This window comes from Furipterus horrens, unplaced genomic scaffold (assembly GCF_987537825.1).
Source record: "Furipterus horrens unplaced genomic scaffold, mFurHor1.1.pri manual_scaffold_7, whole genome shotgun sequence".
NCBI lineage: Eukaryota > Metazoa > Chordata > Mammalia > Chiroptera > Furipteridae > Furipterus > Furipterus horrens.
In genome coordinates, this window is record NW_028327177.1 from 136,943,746 (window position 1) to 136,967,035 (window position 23,290).

The 23,290-nt window shown below is 45.9% G+C and overlaps 1 protein-coding gene and 1 long non-coding RNA gene across 2 annotated transcripts in view; one reads left to right on the forward strand and one right to left on the reverse strand.

Annotated features, from left to right (window-relative positions):
• The window catches only part of ABHD5 (abhydrolase domain containing 5, lysophosphatidic acid acyltransferase), a 27,953-nt gene extending 19,380 nt beyond the window's left edge, over window positions 1-8,573 (forward strand). Inside the window, exons 4-7 of the mRNA XM_090284614.1 lie at window positions 2,430-2,584; window positions 4,141-4,252; window positions 6,303-6,489; window positions 7,154-8,573. Of these exons, the coding sequence (XP_090140740.1) occupies window positions 2,430-2,584; window positions 4,141-4,252; window positions 6,303-6,489; window positions 7,154-7,243 (544 nt within the window). The 3' untranslated portion in view covers window positions 7,244-8,573. The remainder of the gene's footprint in view (window positions 1-2,429; window positions 2,585-4,140; window positions 4,253-6,302; window positions 6,490-7,153) is intronic.
• Window positions 1,370-19,067, reverse strand: LOC150005326 (uncharacterized). The gene is made up of 3 exons (XR_016512446.1): window positions 18,631-19,067; window positions 1,560-1,780; window positions 1,370-1,458 (listed from the first exon to the last, which is right to left on the reverse strand). It is a non-coding gene; the product is annotated as an uncharacterized LOC150005326 (long non-coding RNA).
• Window positions 19,068-23,290: the final 4,223 nt, after the last annotated feature.

A 23,290-nucleotide genomic window follows, 5' to 3' on the forward strand; every position in this document is an offset into this window, starting at 1 on the left:
CAAAGATGTCTGATGGGGTCACTCGTATGGCGTCTGGATAGAGCCATTCCTTAATCCTTGATGGGAACTAACAATCCCATCATGCTGTAAACTGTGGAATATTAGAGGGTAGGGTCTGGATTACTGTACTAATTTAGATATACACTAAAACCAAATGACTCCTATCAAGTGAGATAATTTTTTCATTAGAGAAGAGGTGAGAAGATAGCCTGGAACTTGGTCTACCGCAAAGTTATAATGACCTGTGTGGCAGAACGTGTGATCAGGCTTTCCTGAAGGACGCACGTTAAATTACTCACTGCTCACGGGGTTCCAGCCACTGTCTGCACACACTCCCTGCGAAACTTCTTCTCTTCTCTCGTAGCCTTTCTGGTTTTGGTACTGTAACTAGGTAACATTTACTTGATGTTTATTATTTGATAACTTTGCACAATCTATCTCATTTAAAAGCCTTACAACCAAAAATAAGGAACAATTTAGACATTGTTGCAGAACTGTTAAAAAGTTGTTTTCAAACTTTTTGACTCTAACCCTCAGGATTATGTGTGTGTGTGTGTGGATCTGAAACAAAGTTTTGTGGAATGTTATTCATGCTTGTTATATATTTTTCTATTCCACATTATATAATTTTATTAAAAAGCGTCAGACTGTCTCTGACTCTAAATTGACTTTATTACCCATTAGTGAGTAATGACCTGCAAGATTAATACAAGAAATTACAGTGATGTTTTACTGTCATCTGGGGGGCCAGAAAAATCTAGACTGGACTAATTCCTATACTTACTATTTTATTATGCTTTATAAAATTTGTATATTTTTTTAAAAAGATTTTATTTTATTTTTAGAGAGAGGGGAAGGGGGGGAGAAAGAAAGGGAGAAAACATCCATGTGTGGTTGCCTCTCATGTGCCCCTAACCGAGGACCTGACCCGCAACCCAGGCATGTGCCCTGACTGGGAATCGAACTAGTGATCCTTTGGTTTGCAGGCTGGCACTCAAGTCACTGAGCCACACCAGCCAGGGCTAAAATTTGCATATTCTTATAGACAAGGACCAAAAGGAAATGTGGAAAGAGTACTCCAAATGTTTACCGATGATCTACCATGTGCTAAGTGCCATTGTAGGCTGATGACACAGGATTAAACAACCATTGGAACAATTTAGTCTCTTACCAAAAAAGGTCTTGTACTCTAGTATATATACTTTGCATAATTTGTTAAGCTGGCATTTTTACCTAGGGACGGTATTTTGCAGATCCGTATGAAATAAGGCAAGCCAAAACTAAGGCTGTTGGCATCTGTTAGTGCACTGGACTCAGAAAGTGGGGGTTTTAATCCTGGTCCCCTGTGAACTAGCCTAATATCCTGGAGCAGGTCACATGCGCATCTCAGCCTCCTTCTCCTCTGTCAGGTGAGGGACTGGGCTGCCTTCCCCAAGGGCCTCTGTGCTCTGAGGCTTTCTGTTGGGGAAAATGCCGTCAAAACAAAGGACTCACGGCTAGGTCACCTGTGCTGGCAGAAATAGCAAAACACTTTATAGGGGAATAATTGCCAACTTTACCCATGGTCTGGTTTCTTTACTCTTTTTTGTCAGTTGTGACTTAGGAAAGGAACCTTAAACTCATTGTCATTCCATCCTCGGGAGATTTTTGCTGGCATTTGTTGGTGGCTGTTTGTTCACAGCTGCCTGTTGTCTCGTGTCTGGAGGACCCTTACGCCGTGCTTAGGGTCCGCGTGTTGGAGAATACCGTGCTGCAGCCACAGAGGGTACTGCTGACAGTTCTGGTTTCAAAAGAGGGAAAAATAGAACTATTAGTGATATGAAACGACGTTGTATGAGGTTGGCCTCGTAAGGAAGAAAATTAGGAAAGGCCATGAATAGGGTAGATGTGTTCCTGTTCACCGAACTGCAATCCAAAACTAGGGGGTATCTTTTCAGCCTATATTATCGCATTATCCTTATGTTTGTAAAAAGTTCATTTAAAGTTCTTTCGAACCCACTTGAAGTCCTGATGCCTCTTGAATTGTTAGAATGATTGGTTCATAGGAGAGAACCCTTGTTGGTGTCTGAAGCTAGTATATGAGGGTAATGTTACTCTTCAGTCATTTCTGCAGTGTCAGCCTTGAACTAGATGGAACCATTGCGTTTTCCTGAATGGCCATCTGCCAGAGTGTATCTTACCACAACAAACGCCATCTCTCAATAGTCCCACGGTTACCACACGCACTGAGTGTGCACCTCGCAGATCCTGCCGAGTCTCAGACGTTTCCATGGGAGGAGAACATGCTGTCCTGCTCAGCCACGAACCTTGTCTTTAACGTGCAGGTTTTGGAAAGTGGTTCATTCTGTCTCTACTTAATAAATTTTGAGTTCCTGACAGTCCTAGGGTGAATTTGCCACGTGAGCTTAAACCTGTTCTTTCTCGCACAGGGTTAGTCACCTCATCCTGGTGGAGCCTTGGGGCTTCCCTGAGCGACCGGACCTGGCGGATCAGGACAGACCGATTCCAGTTTGGATCAGAGCCTTGGGCGCGGCTCTGACTCCCTTTAACCCCCTCGCCGGCCTCAGGATCGCGGGGCCCTTTGGTGAGCCCTTTGGCCTGGGCCCTGGGGAAGCAGAGGGGTCAGAGAGGAGTGGTAGGGGAGCGTTTACTGGGCACCGTTGTTTGTCAGAAACAAACAAAACCTGAGCCTTATGTTTTCCCCTCCTCTAAAAAGCACTAGTCCATGCATATAGATGAATAAAGCCAGACCCTTCTTCTCAAAGAGGAGGGGTCTTTGTAGTGGCAACGTTACAGGGAACTAGCAAAGCCGAGAAGGTGGGAAATGCTGAGGCTGAGGGTAGTCAGCCCCGGGCCCGGGTGGGAGAAGTGCCACCTGGGCCTGCCGGCGAGCAGTAGAGAGCACCTGTCGGGGCGACGGTGCCCAGCTGCAGATCACAGAGCCTCACCTCATGGACCGTGGGGATAAGAGGCACCATCCCACTCACAGATGCCTTTCCTGTCCCGTAATGTCAGGGTGTTAAGAAGATAAAGTCGTTTTTTTCTGTGAAGATTTGGGGGCTCCTGATTCGTGTTTCTGATAGTCTTTCGAGGGGCTAGTGTTTAGTCTCTGACTTAAGTTCATTTGACTCTCAGCTCCTCTGTTTTAGCCTCAAAGCCAGGGGAGTTTCCTCCCTCATTGTCACAGGGGTCAGGGTCTGACCTTGGCTTTGTCCTCTTATAACTTGTGTTTGTTAGGAGTGCTTTCAGCTGCAAGTAACTGAGGACCTGAGTGGTTTCACCCAGAGGCTTTCGATCATTTCCTTAACCAGGAGGCTGGAGGCAGGTGGTTTAGCATCTGTTCTAGCGGCGCGCTCATTGACGTGCGGCTCGGCTGGCCCCTGTGGTCTGCGGGTGGCGATGGTGGAAGAAGGATGCCTCCCTTCGTTGCTTGCACGTGGTGGTGCCGGTTGGTGGGGGAGTAACACAGACTATCAACTGCATCATAAAAATTCTTGATGGGGGTGCATAATTCCTTCAGAAATGGGAAGGAAGGCCACTGAAGAAGTAATCATAGGCAGCGATAGCAGAAGGAGAAGCTGACAAGTCCTGGGGCCCCTGACAGGAGAGCAGTGGCCAGACGACGGCTCCTGCTGTTTTTCCTCTTTCTGTTGGGGCCTTGTGCATGCTGTCCCCACAGGACCATCGGGGTCCCTGCGGACGGCCTCAGCAGGGCATATTGCTAGGTCCCAGGCAGAGACTCTGAATCAGTGTTTTCACAGAAATACATATATTGTGGAAGAAACGCAAGTTAGTAAGTTAATTTTATGTATGAGCTGCTTTATTCATCATCCGTGTTTAATAGAATTAATTTTCCTACAAAAACTAGTATCGGAAAACTAAGATATGTTTTGGGACCCGAGCACCCCTGTAAGTCAGTATGAGACACTTGAAGCTCTCCTAAGGAGCCCGAGGAGGGCAGCTTCTAGGATGTCTGCTTTTTTCCCACCTAAGATACATATTTAAATACATACCGTATGTTATAAGCACCCAATTCTCATTATATAAGCTAACACTGAAACTTTCTATATTAGTTAGCCTATAAGTCAATTATAATTTAAATGTAAAGATAACCTAGAACGTTCATTTTCTATTCAATAGGTCTAAGTCTGGTACAGCGCTTGAGGCCTGATTTCAAACGGAAGTACTCTTCGATGTTTGAGGACGACACTGTGACTGAGTACATCTACCACTGTAACGTGCAGACTCCCAGGTGAGGGGTCGCGCTCTGTGTTTCTGTTTAGGCTTTCCTTGTTTGAAAATGAAGTTCATTTGATGATTGCACCGCTCCTGGCTGAGCAGCTCTTAACGTCTGCAGTGGGTAAGGAGTGAGTTGAAGGTGTGGGGAGGGGAAGAGGGATTCTGCCTGTATTTTGAGAGTATTTAGAAGTGGGGCAGGGGAGAGGGATGGAGGGAGAGAGAGAGAGAAAAGTAGCCAGAGAGAACAAGAGGGCCAAACAAAGGTGTTTTTTAATTTTCATTTTTTAAATGACAAGAAAAACATGGTTGCTGGGTGCAAGGAATGAGTGGAGAAACAGAGCCTGAAGGCGGCGGGGAGCCAGGAGGGGCCTGAGGGATGAGACCCGAGGGCTATGGGGGGCGGTGTGAAGGCGAGAGCTCCAGGCCTCGTGCTCCCTCGTGTGCCGGCGTTATCGGGGAGCTCGTCAGAAACGCGATGTGGTTTCTGGGCCCTGTTCGCAAGGGTCTGACCTGGCAGCTTCAGGGTGCACCTTTAACAGAAGCCCCAGATGACCCCCGTGTAGGTGGGCCATGGCCCGCACTGTAAAACCTACAAGTGGTGCCTCATCTGTTCTAAGGCTGAGACGTGGCTGAGAGGCCAGAGCAGAGACGCCTCCCTCCCTTTTTTCCTCCCTCACTTTGGGCAGAGGATGTGTACACCTGCTTCATTAAGGCTGGAGGCCTTGGAAGCTATTCAGGCATAGCTGTAGCCTCAGCCTTTTTAACAGAGTAGGTGAGAGGGGGGCCGGAGAGATTTGGGGTCCTCAAGAGGTGGTTCCGACCTGGTGGATTGGGTCTACAACACTCCATTGGCTTGTTCCAACCGTTTTCAGGGACCTGTCCCAGGTCCGTCATGCGTTTCTCTGCATGGTCTTAGAGCTGCAGGCTTCCCGCACTCGCGTCTCCCGGTTACTCGTGCTCGCGTGGCCTTTTACGGTGGAACTTGGCTGCTTCTTAAAAGGCAGTTCAGAGTTATGCCCAGTACTGTCAGGGAAGCAGAAATGACAGCCAAACGGGTCTGTCCTGGGAGTTTGCAGACTGTTGCGATGGTCACTCAGTCAGGCGGGGCTGCAAGTGAAGACACAGGAAAGGCTCAAGGAAACAAAGTGTTACAGTCACCGGTCCTAGGGGGTGGTCACTGAATGCCAAGGGGGCCACAGAAGAAGCACCAGAGTTTGGTCAGGTGGCAGAAGACAGGAGCAAAGGGAAAGTGTGGGTCAGAGCCATTACGCGTTTCTTCAGGAAGGTCAGGGCAGGGCAGGGCAGGGTGAACAGTGTGGGGCTGGCTAGTTAAATGATTTCCGTGGTCTCAGGGGTACGGGGATGGTCTCCAGGTGCCTGGTGCGGTCCTGGGAGGGTTAAGGCAGAGGCATGTTGCCTCCCAGAGTGTCTGGGCCGACAGGGGAGGCAGGGCTCTGCTGGGGCCAATTGCATATCAGAGGCTTGTCCCTTGTTGCGTCCTTTGCTGTCTGTGAGAAATGACTAGCTCCAGGAAACCCCACCTGTCTCCAGCCAGAAAGGTTTTAAGATGTCAGATGTCATATGCAGAAAATTAAAAATATAAACTACACAAAGAATACTTCATTTGAATTTCTTCTTATCTTGGGATAGGCTTTGCCATTGCATATAAAGAGCTGGTGCCGTGAACCTGTGGAAAAGCTGTCTTCTTCATTTGAAATCAGTTACAGTGGAAAAATATATTTCAGCTGTCTGTATAGGAAATTTAATCATTTGATGATGGGGAGTGAGGGTCGCATGTTTTAATTCAGACTTTTAAAAAACTTAACTAGAGTTTGAACATCCTTGTTTAGCTAACAAAGCATATCTCTTCGTGGGGCGTATACAGAGTATATGTCTCCTGTGGGGTTTGCTCCTTACGTTTGTAGTAAATTGCTTTCTACTTAAGCTTGCATTTTTCTTCAGTCGGGCAGAAGCTTAGTGAGGGTCTATGTCGACAGAGGTGGGAGTGTGATACATGCTTATCCCCAGAAGTCATCCATGTGATTTTCTTCTTTTCCTTAAAGTGGCGAGACAGCTTTCAGAAACATGACTATTCCTTATGGATGGGCGAAAAGGCCGATGCTCCAGCGAATTGGTAAAATGGACCCTGACATTCCAGTTTCGGTGATTTATGGGGCCCGGTCCTGCATAGATGGCAATTCTGGCACCAGCATCCAGTCATTACGACCACATTCATACGTGAAGACCATAGTAAGTGTGTGGCTTACGTGGGTTTTCAGTTGTAGGGGGGGTCTGTTCTCTAATGTTTGCCATCAGTGACATTTCAGGCCATCTCCGCGCTTTCACATATGAGTTCCACGCCGTGGCCTTGGTCAGCGACCTGGTATCACTTGTGACGGGGGAGGGCTGGACCCACACAAATCTTTGTGTCCAGACAGTGAATGGCCTTTCTCAAGGGCCTGGCCTGTCCCAAGAGCCGTAGTGTTTCCGTGGTGGGAGGGGCTGGGAGAGGAACAGGTGCAGGGGCACCTCGACCAGCTCCCTCCTCACCAGGCAGCACGCCCTCACTGGGCTCGGCTTATCTGCTGGCTCTGTCCTTAGTCATCACTGTGGAAGGGTTTATTTCTTTGCATGTTAAAGTTGTAATAGATTTTTCTCTTTATTCTCAGATTCTTTATTTGATGGGAGTATATAGAGTGGGGCAAAAGTAAGTTTACAGTTGTGAGTACATGAAACACAGAGTTGATCCTTGTGTTATTAATTATTGTATTCTTTTCCATACGAACTACTGTAAACCTACTTTTGCCCCACCCTGTATAAAGCTGGTTGTCACAGAAAGTTTTGCTTATTGTTTTAAGTTTTCCTTATATAGAGCTTTTACTCACTGGCCACCTGACCGCTTTTCCTTCGGCAGGCCATCCTCGGGGCAGGGCATTACGTGTATGCAGACCAGCCAGAGGAGTTCAACCACAAAGTAAAGGAGATCTGTGACTCTGTGGACTGAGCAGCCTGAAAACCACGTGGGAAAGCCTGCTGGCTGATCTGGTTGCTCAGCGATAGTTCAGTCCACGACGAAGAGGAGGGAATGCAGCAGAACCATGCAGTCCTCGGGACCGCACCGCACATGTTTTCTCCGTGAAGCCGCTTGCACACTAAGCTGGGGCGTGCCTTCTCCAGGAGTGCCTTCCTTTCTCCTACACAAAGTCAGATATACAGAGTCTCCGAATCCAATAGCTTCAATAAAAAGTTATTTGTCAAACCTCTGCTGTACCGAACAATGGTAATTTTTCCACTGAAATTTTTTCATTTATGTCTAACCTTGCTGTGTCGGGTACTTTTTATATTTCATTCTGTATTGCCTTATTTTAAAAAGTGATTTCCAAATCTATATTTTATATACTGTAAAGGTGCGCTTTATTTTCTTTGCTTATATTTACCATGTCTAATAAGTGATGTAGTGCATCAAAATTCAATGTGTTTTTATGTAAAAAACTTGTCACCTTTTTAGAATATGTTACTTTTGAAATGGAGTGATGAGACAGCATTTTGGTTAAAAAAAAATAGGAATTGCTCACTAGCACTAATTTTTTTGATTTTCTTCTGTTCCCTATTTAAAGCTGCAAAGCCTTGGTCAGCATTTTAAATGTGATCCATTCTGACACTTCCGCGACAGCCTAACTCCTCGGAGTCTTCTGTGTGCGATACGTACAATCCTACACGTCCCCCCGAGACAGAGCATCAGTACTTAAGTGATCCGAGTACTGGAAAGCCTTAGCTAAGTCTGTCCTCCTCCCTCACACTGATACTGGCCTTTTCTGTGAGCCGGGCCGCAGCAAAAGCAACAGCTCTCCTCACTGCGGGGAGGCCAAGACTGTTACCTCCCGTAAGCCAAATCGGCTGTTTTCATTAACAGCTAAGTCTTGTACGTGGGTGCTAACTGGATTATATTTTTACCACTAAAGTGGAAAAGGAAGTGGTGCAGTTATATCTCCTGGCACCAGAGATGAACTAGCACTTTTTCTTTTTCTTTTTTTAAGAGTTTTGTGTTGATTAAATAATTTACATGCTTGAAATTATATTAAAATTCTATAAAGTTGATTGAACTACTTAACAATAACTACCATCAAATGTAGGACTTTTTTGCTGTTTTAAAATGAGGAACCTCTTTGAAACTGTGACAAAGCTCCATGTGGTAACTGGCTGCCGAGAAAACTCCAGAAACAAAACTGAATAGGGCTGTCACCACCAAGGCGTTCTGACTTATGTTTTGCTAATGTTGCTTGTCTAGGAGAAAGGTGGTTCTGTAAATAAAAACTGTAACCTAGAGCAAATGGTTTAATGGTCTTGACTGTTGTATTTTTTACATGGTTAATTAGGAAATTTCTGGTGGTTAGGAGAAGGAAGGTTGTATCACTGTTGATTGACTGCCAGGAAGACTGAACGTTGTGTGTTCGGTGTTCCCTCCCTTGCGAAAGAGTAGGCACTGCATACAAATCACACGCAAGCACAGCCGGCACTTTCCCGGTGGATTTGTCTCACTCGCCCAGTTAAGTAGGCTAGTGCAGAAGGAACGTGAGAGCCACGACGTGCCAGATCTTGACCTTCAGCACAAAAATAGCCTTTAAAAAATAGCCTTTATTTTTTAGTTCATATTTTAGATGGCCAGATTCAGACCTGTATGTGGTACAAATCATTTGGCTACTATTTTGTGTGACAGACTCTCCAGTCTCCTAATTATTCTCTGCTGGACGAGTGGCAGCCTGCTTATACAGGAGGGTTTCTGTGGAGGAAACTTGGTCCCAGCCCTTGGAGGGAAGTTTCTAGGTACACTTAGTAAATGGGGTTTCTGGCCACAAATGTGCCATGGGATTCAAGAAAAAGATGTACCCAGATGCCAAGTGGGACTTATTTTCTTACTTGATTTTGCTTTATTTCAAAAACGTCATAATTCTTTTTATAAGTTAAATTTGACCTCAGGCTATGGCATATGTAATTTTATGAAAATTGAGCAAGCAGAGGAAGTCCTAATCCTGAAAATACAGTGAGTGCTCCAGATCAAGTCTGTTACCGTGTTTGATCTTTGCTAAATTAATGCACAATGTGCTTTATTTTCAGAATACATTAAATTTAGTATGTGATAAAGGAAGCATTGTATTGATAGAGAAAAAGACAAAAAATGGTGTTAAGACAAATGTGGTTAACTGTATGGAAGAAAATAAAATCCATTTCTCTCACTGTACACAAGGATAAAATCTGAATGGGTCAGAGACCCATTTTAAAGGTGCAACCTTCTAAGGAACTAGAAGAAAACATAGGTGAATTCCTTTGTGGGGGAAACTTCCCTGTGACTGAAAATCCAGAAGAAATAAAAGGAAAGTTTGTATCTTTAACTGAAAATAAGGGTTTGGGGTGGCAAAAAACAACAATAAATTGGCAAAAAATATTTGCAGCATTTTTCACAAAAGGCAAAGACAGCCCTAATATATAAAGAATTGCTGAACTTTGAGAAGAACCTGAAAGGAGAGTGGACAAAAAGATATGGGCAGACGATTCACAGAAAATAAAACGCAAATGGCCCTTAAACAGCTGCAAATTGTACACAATAGTAGAGACACTGTTTCTTACCTCTCAGACTGGGAAAAATTCAGCTCCCACAATGCACCCTGTTGGTGAGACTGGGGAAACAGCCATTAAAAAGTACAAATTTCTATGGATGCAATTTGTTAACAAGTAGCAAAATACGAGTTTATCCTTCAGCAGGCAGTCCCACACTGGCAAAATATGAAATGGTGTATACACAAGGTCGTGATTATAGCACTATGACCGCTAGAGATTGGAAGCCACCCAGATTGCCATAGAGAAGGGATTGATGGGAGAGACTGGTACATCCCGCTGTACAAAGAAGTGAGGACTCTGTACACTGTTCTGGGTTACCTCCCGAGTCGAGGACATAAAGGACAGGATGTATGGATGGTATGCTACCTATTGTGTAAGGAGGAGGCAAATAGTTATTTGCTTCTCTTTTGTTTTAATACAATGGAAGGCTCAGTTTTACCAATAACTAATAAATCACTTCTCTCGGGAATAGGGGTAGGGAGCTGGACAGGGATGGCAACTAGATCTGTGTCTTGTTTTGTTCTTTGGGACCCTGTCAGTGTTTTCCGTTACACACACACACAAAAAAAAGAATCTTAAAAGCTCAAACATGTAACTTGTAACTGTCTATCAAGTTGGAGGTATAACCACCCTTAGAAGAATTAGGTCAGGTGAGTTTAGAGCCCAGTCTTTTGTCTGAACTTCCCTAGTGGAAGTTCAAAAAAATTGCAAAGAAATCTTAAACTGCACTCAATATTTTTATTTTTTCCATGATACTGGTGTTGTCATTTGAAACTGTGTGTTTATATATGAAGGCAAACATATGTCCATGGAATTCAGAGCCAAGATTTTTTAGCACAAAAGAAATACATGAATAAAATCAAGTAAAAATCCTATAATTGTATAATTCATTGGAAATACCAACCAATACTGCGATCTATTTTTCTCTTTCTGAAAACAACTATTGCATAGCTTCGGCCATTGAAAAGACCTAGAAGCAATCACAGCCCAGCAGTAAGGCCCACCCTAGCACCCAGACTATCCAACTAGAAGGGGGAGGGAAAGGACATGAGGCTGGACCATCCTGTATCTGAAAGCAAGGAAGCAATCAGAGTAAGGTCATGTCAAAAGGACCCAGGAGCCAATGTGAAGGGACTCTCATCCCCCAAAGATGGAGCAGTCAGAGCACCAAAAAGAATCGTAGACTGAAACATGAAATGTAAATATCCATGAGGTCAAGATGATGCACACACATTGGTCACCTCGAGATTATTAGGGTACCAATCCATTATTTTGAAAATTTCTAACTGGAAAATTGAAACATTTATTCTGACTTCTTTGTGTGTGTCAGGTTAACCTGCTAAGGGAAAGTTCTCACACAAGAATCATAGCTAAATACCAGAGAAATGACAGGATTAAGAAATCACCATTTTGTCACTTCTAGTGAAATGATCTAGGCTGCTAAACAGGTGAAAAGTTGATGAGAAATGTTTTATTGGATGGCTCAAGTTGGTACCCCAGTGATCAATACCAGCATTACTGAAAAAGGAATAATCAGGAGTTACATGTCTCTGACTTTGTTACGATAGCAAGACCCCAACGCCAGCCATGATGAATTATTGCCCTCCCCCCAAAAGTTGAACCTGAATCTAATCAAGCCTCTGTTATCTATCAGTTTGTAAAGATGGGATTTGAATGTGTTAACACACTAAATTCAGAATGTGGGGAATTCCAAAGGACAAATAATTCAGTTTCTTCAATAAATCGAAGGTGTAAAATAAAGATGGTGATGGTGGGCCTTGAAGATTGGACAGACTTAAAGGATTACTTGGATCCTGATTTGAACAAAATCAGGCTATTTTTTTTTTTAGACAAAAAATTTAAAATGGACTGGTATCAGCTATATTAAAAGTATTAATCATTTTTGGGGTGAAATAATGGGGAGAAAGATTGGGTTGCTGTATTAGCAAGGCTAAGGGCAAACAGGAACTCTCATATCCTGTTGGTGAGACTAAAAGCAGGTTTTATACCTTTGACAAGAACATACACTATACGGTAAAATGATACGGGCTCCATACCACTTGACAGCCATTTTGTTTCCAGTTGTCACCCCACAGCACATCTGCACTGAAGTGCAAAGACATCTATAAGAGGCCCATTGCAACACTGTAACATTCCAAGTTGAGAATCCAAAATGATTAAATTCCAGTATACTCATACACTACAATATTATGCAGTTTGAAAAATGAAGTAGATCTCAATATGTGTGTATCAAATCATCACATTTTACACCTTAAACTTAGGTTGTATGTCAATAATATCTCAATAAAATGGAAACAATGATGTAGATCTGTAAGTGACAATATGGAAAAACGTCCAAAATATCTTTATTGAAAAAAATTCAGAATAGTATTTCATATATAGATATGAGAGGGGACCCCCCAAAACGGAATTTATTTACAGAAAACTGTGAACTTATTCTTGCATGTTTAAACTTCAGTCCCCTTCAAAGTGCTCTTCATTTGATGCAACACACCTATCAAGACATTTTTTCTGCTGTTCAAAACAGTTTTTGAACTTGTTGATTTTGAGGCTCTTTCGTGCTTCTGCTGTCTTTTGTTTTCACCTCTTCCATATCAGCAAAACGTCTCCCTTTGAGTACATTTTTTCATCAGGGAAACAAAAAAAGCCACTCAGGTGATACTGGGTGAATAGGGTGGGTGGGGCACGGGGCTCATGCCTTTTTTGGTCAAAAACCCCTGAACATTCAGTGCAGGGTGGGCAGGTGCACTTGTAAAGCACCCATCATGAAATGGTCAGACACTTAGAAAGAATCTACAAAAAATGATTTACTGAAGTCAAACGCAGCCTCTCACAACACCACCAGCTGGTACATTGATACAGATGGGTTCCTAGAATACCTAGTGGGGAAAGACTGTACTACAAGAGGTCCACCCTCCAGAAGGTAATTCTGGTTTTTTGGGGGGATCCCCCCTCTTATACACATACACACACACACACATATAAATATATGCAGACAGAATAGTATGTGTCTCTGAAGTTATATAAATATATACACATGCTTATATAAATAGACATTTTGGGAAGGATAAACATGTCCATGAGTTTTTTAACAGTGTTAAGTTTTGAAGAGGAACAATTATGTGGTATAGGCTTTTGTAAAATGTGGTTTCTTGTGCATTCACTACATTTTAATGGAAACCATATAAAATATAGGGAAAATTTTTGGTTAATACAAAATAGGTAAGAAAATAAGGGGCCTACCAGCTGTGGTCTTACCTGTGTGGCTGTTCAGACCAGACGAGAAGAGGGGCCGCTGTTCAGACTGGAAGGCTGTGAGCCTTGGTAATCTAATTATCAGGAATTGTTAAAATGAAGTTACTACTGGCTTGTCTCTGTTCTCTCTAAAACAGAAACCCCATCCCAACCCAAAACTGCCCTCTTCACTTGTCATCTTTGCTTACACTTGTTGAAATGGACACCTGAATTAGAATATATATTTCTCTATATCTATTAAGCTCTATCTATTTCTGTCTCTCCTCGTTTTTGGATAAATATTCATCACCATACACCTGCTGCTATTTCCGCTAAAAACTCTCCTTAGGAAAAAAATGTTAATGCTGCATTAAATTAGGTCTCGTTACATTTATTTGCCTGTTTTCTGGCTGTAGCCTAGCTTTAGGATCACTGAATTAGATTAGACCCAGATTTAAAATAAAAAAATATCTTTAGCAAGTACAGTAGTCCCTCTCTATATTGCGGTTCGTTTATCACGGCCTCACTGTATCATGGGATTTTTAAAAATACTGTATTTATTTTTCGTGGATTTTTTACTATATCATGGGATTTTGCAATACTATATACATATGTTGTTAAAGTTACATAGGTTTAAGAGTGTAGAATATATTTAAGAACATTAGTAGTGTTTATAGAAGTGTGGAAAAGGTTAATAAGGGAGTGGGAAAGGTTAATAAGGGACTGGGAATGGTTTATAAGTGTGTGAGAAGGGTTTATAAAGCCTTAAAATAGATAAAAATACTAAAATGTAAGGTTTCTACTTTGCATTTACACCTATCACAGCAGGGGGCGGTGGGTGTCTAGAACATAATACCTGCGGTAAGTGAGAGAATACTGTAGTTTTCTAAATGAATGGGTAAGAAATTTTATTCTACTGTATACTGTAACCCTTAAAAAATGTCTATATCCTCACTTCAGGCTGAGGTTTCCATGAAGTGCCCGTGACTTGTGTGAACATTTGGAATAGCCAAGCCTAATGCTCCTTATGAGACATTACACTCATTCTGAGAGAGGGGTCCCTGGCTGTGAAGACTGAGTGTGCCAATCCAGGTTTGCCCCATTGTATGACTGCACACTTGTCGTGGAGACAGGTCTGGGAAGCTGGATGCCTGGGCCCATTTCCTGCTTGGCAATGGGAGGTGGGGACACTTAGTCACAGTGACCAGGGCGGAGGCACAAGTGCATTACAAGCATCGCTGCTGGGTTTGTTCATTAAGAGCTGTTACCTTGTTTTTACCTATGACTACTTTTATAATTGGACGTTACAGCAATAGAAGCAATTAAATGTTGAGACCAAAGGGCCAGACACAAACGACTGGCATTTTACCTTCCTGTGCTGACCAGCTTGCTCTACTTCTGCTGATTTGCGAAAACCCCAGCAGATCTTTCACGCGTATCTATTCGAGACTGGAAAACACTGCCTCCCGTGGGGTGGAGGGGCGCTGTGGCCAGAGCCAAGGGAGAGCAAGACGGCGGGGGAGGGCCGTGTGCTCCCTGGCAGGAGACGACCGAAGGACAGCTGTCCCGTCTCCATGCGGCCTCCTTCCAGAGTAGTTTTCAGTGACGATCTGAAGCAGGGAAGCCATCTCCTTGATGTCTCTGAGTGACCTCTCAGCAGCACGCGGCCAGCACCAAAGACGCAGGCAGCTGGCACGTCCCCCTCGGCAGCCAGAGACAGACACCACACACCCAAGCGCCGCCTGTTCCAGCGAAATGTGAGCGCAACTACATCAGCTCTCAGGGCGGCAGGCCTCCAGCTCCCGTGTGCCCGAGCCATCGAGGCCGTCTGTCACAAACGCAGAGTTGTGCTACACCACGCGGTGTGATTCGGCGGGTCTGTGGGCAGGCGGGGCCTGGGAACCAACATTTCAGCTGGCATCCCAACCCCCAGCCCCACCCCGCCCAACACACCCGACGCAGGAGTGTCAACTGGGTGTTTGGTTTATCAGGCAGACAATTGGGTTGGACCCAGGCCGCAAGTGCTGTTTCTTGGGGGCAGCTGGAATCTCGCTTCAGTCCTTTTATCCTTGGCTATAGCTGCCCCAGATGGACAGACCGTCAGAAATTTGGGCAGACATCACAGCCAGACATGGAGGCTCCCCTCCCTGGCTCCCTCCTTTCCAGGACTTGCCCTCAAGTTGCAGCGGCTCTGCTGCCCTGAACTCTGTCCTTTGGTTCTTGGCACAAGAAAGACTGCTGGCCTTCTGCCAGAGTTCGGTCCCCTTCCTACCTCAGGTGGCCTTTTCTCAGGCCAGGAGCTGGGGAAGTGCTGCCCTCCTTCTCAGCCAAGTGCCAAGTCCTTTGCTGAGTCCGCTTGCTTTGTTCATTCCCTAGTGCCTTTGGGTTGTTGATTCTTGATACCACCCAGTTTCCAATCACCATCAGTGGGTTTGGCCCCCCAGTATGATCTTCCTCAGCTGTCCTGGAATGAGACCTGCGGGTCAGATATCAAGACCAGAGTTTTCTAGTGTTCTTTGTGGACAGGCTTGAGACATTGGCTAGAGAGAGGCTTATCTTGCTCTAAGACACACTTGCATCTTATTTCTGTCCTGGACTTCCCGTCAGCCAGCTGTGGCCACGTGTAGCAGTCTCTGGGTATTTCACTGTCCTAAGAAATGTAAGCGGGACTTAGCCATCGCAGGAGAAACAGTGTGGTGTTTGATTTGCTTTTAGAGAACGAAGCCTGCGGCTCGGCTGAGATGAAAACCAGAGTTTGTAGTCAGTACTCTGTCTGGAAACCCTTTCTGTCTCCTCTGTGTAAAGCTGCTTCCTTTAAAAAAAAAACAAACAGATTTTTAACTTTTATAATTATTTTTAAAAATGTTTTTTAAATTTATTGATTCTAGAGAGCGAGAGAAGAAGGAAGAGGGAGAAACATCAATTATTTTGTTGCTCCATTTTTGTAGGCATCTGTTGGTTGATTCTTGTGTGTACCCTGACCAGGGATCAAACCGTGCAACCTTGGTGTATCAGGATGATGCTCTAACCAACTGAGCTACCTGCCCAGGGCAAAGCTGTGTTCTTTGAAGCCCTTCTAGCTTTAGCTTTTGCTGGCCTCACAGGCCTTGCTCGCCCTGCCCACCCGTGGCTCCAGGAGCATGCGACAGTTTGTCAGTCCATGGTTCCTGAGGCCGCTGCCCTCTCTGGAACTGTATTTCTTCTACAATCGGAGCCGGGCTGGTTCACTGTAATCTAATAGCCCCCCTGCTGTGAGTGTATACTAAGCCCACGCACCAAAATGTTAAGTGCTTGAGAAATGCCTCATTCTCATATATCAGGAAGGTTCCAACAACTTCAGATTGTCAACTATTCCATGGCACCAACTGTAGGATATGAGTAGTGACATTTTATTAGTCTGGAAGTCAGCAAAAACCTGGAGGGATGGCTGCTTTTACATGTGTGTTGCGGACGGGAACTATTCACGATTCCCTCAAAACGAACCCCTAGAATCCCTGAAAGGTGATACCCCTGACTCATTTCCTCCGTATCTTCACTCTCCAGTGCTGATAATGAAGGACTTTGAAAATAACCAGCTGATACTAATAAGGGGTTTATTTACTGCACTGAGACCGGAACTCAGAGACTCACAGTCCCGTGACCTGTATGTTGGCACTCTGACACCTGCCTCGTCATCCATTGAACTTTGGCCTGTGGGAACAGCCGCCAGCCATGAAGTAAGCCAGGTGTCCACACACACACACCTGTGGAGCAAGCTCCACTCCCAAAGGCACAGCTGGGAACAAGGAAACAGGATAAGGCCTCGGTGCTCCCGATGGACGCCACTGAGCCTTGCCCATAAAGCCCGAAATGTAGGGTGCCGCACGCCCCTCCCTCGGCATGCGGGCAGCCCTTCCAAACCACTCTCTTTAACCTGCTGTGTGACTTCAAACTGCATGTCACAGCAAGGGTTTCCTGGTTCCTAACCTGCTGGCTGGGAGAGAGACCGAGCAGCAAGAAGCAGCAAAGAATAAGCTGGTTTCTTTTAAAATAGGAGCTTTTTCAAGTTTTCACGGCAGCTAGACATAACGGCCCTCGACAGAGCTCCCAAGAGAGGTGCACTGGGGAAAAACAGCAAGTGCCCACCCTGATAATGACGAGTTAAAAGACACACAACTGCAATGGCCCCACGGTGAGGCTGGAAGGGAACATATGATTGGGATCCCGGTGTGTTTGAGGGATGGAAAGGTCATCTCAGATGACTGGAGGGAGATGGTACCTTATGGATGAAGGCAGAGAAAGCACAACACTTCTACCAAACTGGCCACAAATAGCTTATTTTATTCTTATGACTTGCACTGTGCACCTCATAAGACTTTGGAGTTGATTCTAAGGGCACTGTGAAAATGTGGAAGTGGGTATCATGAGGGTGGGGGATGGATCAGGACCATTTGAAAGGTATTCCCCCAAACAATCTCTGTTTTACAAAGGAGGAAAATGAAGACGAGAGAGGTTAAGTGACTTGCCCAAGATCACACCGCTAATGCGTGGTCAGCTAGGACATTGGAACCAAAATTGTCTCCCTCCCTTTATTTTCAATTGGTCTTCCTTTGGCATGATTTTGCAGAGATGTGGGGTCCCTGGCCGCATCCTCACACAGGGTGTGATGGGAAGTTGGGGGGCGGAACAGGAGAGAGGAAGAAGAAAGGAAACTAAGCATGTTAGAATTGAGTGACCGCTGCGAGCCACAGGCGCCTCTATGACCCATCCTGTCTGCCCCTCTCAAACCTCAGGTTCACCCCATGTAAGATGCACTTCGTAACCAAGTGACGGTCTCGTAGGTCGTTTCTCCGACCCTCCCCATGTCTGTGAGGGAGGTACTGTCACCAGCCCCATGAGGAGGCAGTGCTGAGGGGTTCAATGACTTGCAAGATGAGATGGGATCAGAGCCTAAGGACCAAGCTCCGTGTCTGACCTCCCCGGTGACTGTGGCACACCGGGGAGGCCCTCAGCCTGGTGCCACAGCAGGGCCTTTGGACAACTGGGTGGAAGAATGACGACACTGAGCTCTGCCATTGACAGCAGGGGCCGGCACACGTTTTCTGTAAAGGGCCAGAGAGTAATTTTCCTTGAAACGTGGGCCATACAGTCTCTGCCGGAGCTACTCGCTCCACTCTGCCCTTTTTGTGCAAAGGTAGCCACAGATGCTTGTGAGTGTCCGGGTCTGGCTGCGGGCCAACACAACTTGACAAAACCGGGCGGCGGGTCTGCGGGCCCTCCTTTGCCAAACCCTGATTAGAGCCACAGATCCCAGAGGGATCACGACGGATGGGGGTAAATTGCGTCCTGGGGAGCAGGGCAGCGCACAGGCCTCACAACAAGGGGCGAGGGTGGATAAAGAGAAAACAAGCCTTACCATGTAGGCTGCCCAACCCTGAGAGCGGCTAAGTGCTGGGGCCCTGCTCTGCACCCTGCTCCCAGCGGGGTGGGTGGCAGGTTGTGAAAGGGCCTTAGAGAGGGAAGTGGAAGGGCCACTTATACCTGCCCAAAGGTAATGCAATCCTGAGAATGCGGGGTCCTCGGCAGTTGTCAGGAGGGGGCGGGCCACGTGATACCCTGTTTCTCAGAGCGTGAGGAAGGCAGGCAGGCCCACCTGGTGACCTGGCCTCCTGGAATTTGGCCTCGCTGCTGCTTTGTGGGGCTTGTCCAGCTCTGCAGGGTGTGGCTGGGTCACGTTACAGAAGGAAAATCCTGGTGCCGCACAGCCACGCGTCTAAGAATAGACTAGGAAGGTCATAAGTCTCACTTCCTTGGAACTCCATTCCCGGGTGCCAGGGCAGCTGGCTCGCAGCTCTGTGTGCGGTGAACCGAGTTCACCTTTCACTGCGCTGGGCACTGACTGCCCGGCAGATTACGAGTGGACCAAAGTGCAGGAGAGAGGTCGGAGCAGGTGCTGCTTTGAACAGATCTGACCAGGACTGAATAAGGAAGACGGCAAAACCACTTGTCTGACAAGCTCCCGGCTGTTGGCAAAGACCAACGGGAGGGGTTCTGCTCTAGACAGGGGAGTTTATCCAGTAAATGCTGGGACGGGGTACCAGGACAGGGTGTCATGCTCAGGAGTCTGGGCTAAACCAGACAAGGCTGGAGAAATGCCCAGGAGCCGCAAAGGGAGGTGTCAGCAAGGACAAGCAACGTAGGGCCTGGCCGGAGACATACAGGCCACTCCTCTGTGCGGGTCTGGCCTGCTTGGCGGGGCCCTGAGCATCACCTGTCACCGCAGATACCCAGGCACGCCTCTGGTGCACACAGCAGCATCTCCACCTGCCGCTTCTCAAATCCTGATCTTGGCTGTGGAGCTGGGGACCCATTGGGCAACAGCAGCATTCACTCTGCTCACCCAGAAATGAAACTCAGGCAAACTTTTCATCTCTTGGCTGACCCAAGGCCCCGGGGTCTCCCTAGAGTGGAGCTGAAATGACTGCCCCCAAACTGCCCACACTGCCTGCTGCTCCTGGCCTTTCTGCTCCATGGTGCTACTGTCCAGGAGAGGGGGGTGAGGTCCTCAGGGTTAGGACATCCTGACTCCGAGAGCCCCCAGCGCAATGCTTAAATCCTGGGCCCCCTTCCATGCCCCTCCACCGCCACAGATAGCGAGTCAGGGAAATCAAGCCTTGAGTGGAATAAATATGGCGAAGCAGGACAGGGACAGAGAGTGGTCCTGCTGACCTAATTTTTTCTTTTTTAACTGATGCTGGTGAAAATCCAAAGGGGCCTTGACATGCCACTCATTCATTTCTATCTGCACGTGTTTAAAATTCTAAAAGCAGCCCTGGCTGGTGAGGCTCAGTAGATTGAGCACCGGCCTGTGAACCAAAAGGCCGCTGGTTCAATTCCCAGTCAGAACACATGCCTGGGTTGCAGGCCAGGTCCCCAGTTGGGGGCGTGCGAGAGGCAACCAATTGATGTATTTCTTGCACATTGATGTTCCTCTTCCTCTCTTTCTCCCTTCCCCTTGTTCTAAAAAGTAAATAAATAAAATCTAAATAAAAAAACACATTAAAAAATAAGATTCTAAAAGGAAAGTCATAGAGTATATAGAGGAGGAGAAAGGGAATTGCACTTCAATGGAAGAATAAGAAAATATGCTAAACCCCAAAGTAAAGGTGGTGGTGGTCGAAGAAGTGTGTGAGGCTCAGGGAACAACACCCCCTTGCTAGGGGTCAATACTGAGGCCACGAAGAAATACATAACTAGACATAAAAATGAGAAATTCATTTCAGGTACAAATAAAAATTTGTAGTAATGGAAAGAGAGGATTAGATAAAGAAAATCGTTCAGGCAAAGCATTAAAAAAATGTTGCAAAACTATTCAATGTTCGGTAGACTTCTCCAGGGCAACCATCTGGGCCTAGAGATTTCTTTTTTGGGAGCTTTTTAATTACAAATTCAACTTCTTTAATGGTTGGATGGTCCTATAACCATTAGAGAAATTGAATTCAGGATTTAAAAGCTTCTGGAAAAATAAATCTCTTCTGATTTCAGCTCTGATGTGTAAAGAACTCGCAAGTTGTTGCTTCCATCCTTAACCAAGAAAAAGTGGGGGGGAACCCTGAAAATCAATGAGTTCTCTTGGGCCCATCACAGAACTAGGGTCACAGGGCAAACTGCTGCCCTGAAATCTGGAGAGACAAGCAAATCCAAAGAATCACCGTCGAGATCGATCTACCTGGTGCAGAAGCAAAAGGTAAACTGAGGCAAATGATTTTCAAAGAGAAAAGAGAGAGACACTGTCCTGAGTAAGTAAAGGGCTTATACCTGCAGCTCAGGACAAAGCTCCGACTCCAGAGATCACATGGGCAAAGACTACGAACAAGCAACACTAGACATAAAAATACTCAAGGCAGTTGGGGGAAAATGCTCAAGTTCACTAATGATCGGAGAGAAGCAAATTCAGCCAACGAGGTAAGTTTCTAAAATTCTTGCCAAGCTGCCTGGCGCGCAGATACTCTCTGGTGGCCGCATGACACTCTTACATTCTTTCTAGAAGGCAATCTGGCCGCTGGTATGAAGAATCTGAAGCCCTTGGACACCCTTTCACCCAGCAACTCCAATTCTAGGAAACTGCCCTGGGAAAGTAAACAAGCTGGGGGACCAAGATTCACACAGAAAGTTGTTTGCCTCAGCGGGACAGCAATGGCGAAATACCAGATATGAAAAACACTGGCGAGGGGCGGGTGTGGGAGCAATTTGCGATATGTTTATTGAAATGAATATTAAGGAGCCATTAAAATTATGCTTAGAAAGAATTCTTAATGATATGATGAAATGCTTATGGTGCAATAGGAAGGGAGAGAAAAAGAAATACAAATATTTATAAATCACATACTTTTACCTGTGTTAAAAGCAATCAAAAGGAAATACACAAAATATTTTAAAATGTATATCTGGGTAGTAACCGGTAGGGTGATTGGAAAACACAGATAAATATTTTTTTAACTGGAATTTCAATACTAAACATACATAGTTTTTGTTGTTGATGTCTAAAAATCTTTTTTGTTGAGCTTAAAAACCTTTGCTTCACTGGAAAAGTAAATCAACTTGAGGAAAGTTAATTAACTCGAACAATGTCCTGAAATAATTAAATTGATAAGAAAACTCATTGAATTTTTAAAAAGCACGAAGACTACTTACTGTAATTATATAAACTCTATACACAGAGAAGATGATTTAGCGACGGGAGGGAAGGAGACAGGGACGGGCCATCAGCCACTGTAGGAATCAATACGCGTCAAAGAGTGAGTGATTCCTATGTGAATACGGAGCGGAGACCAGTACCTTCTCCATTTTTCTGTTCTTTAAAAAATGTTTGAAGCCCAGAAAAGATGAAAAATTAATGTAACCCACTCCCAGATTCAATATGCATTAGCATTTTGCCACATTCAGAGTCTTTGATTTTTAAGGAAACAAACATTGTGGACAGATTCTGTCCACTTACCTGCTCTTGCCATGCTCCTTTGTTGGGTCTCTGCTTTCCTAACAGGGGAGAAGGAGGTGGTCAAACTCTGCTGTGAGAGCCATCCAACTGTGCCTCAGGGGTACAGCGGTGCCCCCCCACCTCCAGCCTGTCCACACAGCCTCAACCTGTCCAGGTGCCCCCTCATGACCATATACCTCAACGGGCACCCCCGCCCAGGAAGCTCTCCCTGCTCCACCGCCATAACTGCATGACCTGGAAAACAGTCTCTTCCTGGGAACCAGCGGCACCTGGGCTGCAAGTTTGGTCCCTTCAGCCTCAAGAGTAGCAGGGTAGGGCGCACCTCCAGGTCTCTGTCAACACGGCATGTGTTTTCCTGACCTTCCTTCCTCTGTCTTTTACATGCAAACTCTGAGAAAAGCTTTCTCACCCTCTTCTGTGGGGCACTGGAAGGGTCGCAGAAGCCAGTACATGAAGGGACTGGGGGGCTGTTACAGCCCGACTGCTGGGTGTTTTTTTCACGACTGCCTGCCCGGTTCGCTCATTCATTCTTTAAAGGTTTACAGAGCCTCTACTAGACAGGAAACCCTGTCCTGGGCGTGGGCGATACCATGTGGAGCAGACATGGACTCAACTCCCGCCTGGATTCGTTGCCTCTTCCCGTTGTAATAAACTACCACAGACTGGTGTCTTCAAACAACACAGGCTTACTGTCTGATAGTCCTGGAGGTCAGAAACCAAAAATCAAGGTGTCGCAGGGCTGGTTCCTTCTGAAGAAACCAGGGGAGCGTCGGGCCGCCTTCTCCAGCTTCCGGAGGCTGCGTGTCTTCCCTGGCCCAAGGCCCCTTCCTCCATCTTTAAAGCACATCATGCCAGACTCTGGTTCTGTCTCCCACTCTCCTGCCTCCCTCCTGTAAGGATCCTTATGATGCGAGGGGACCCACCTGAATAATTCAGGCTGATCCCCTCATCTCCAGAGCCTTAAGTTGAACACACCTGCAAAGCCCCTTTGTCATTAAGGTAGCAAACATATTCACAGGTTCTGGGGATTGGGATGTGGACCTTTGCAGGGGATGAGGGGCATCATTCTGCCTACTTGGGTCCACAAAAGAGGGGATGAGACAGACAAACCACTGCCCCAATATTAGAAAGACAGACAGGTGACTCCAGGGAGTCCTGGCTTACCTGAGTGGAAACTCATGAATGGAAATCAGTGGGGGAACC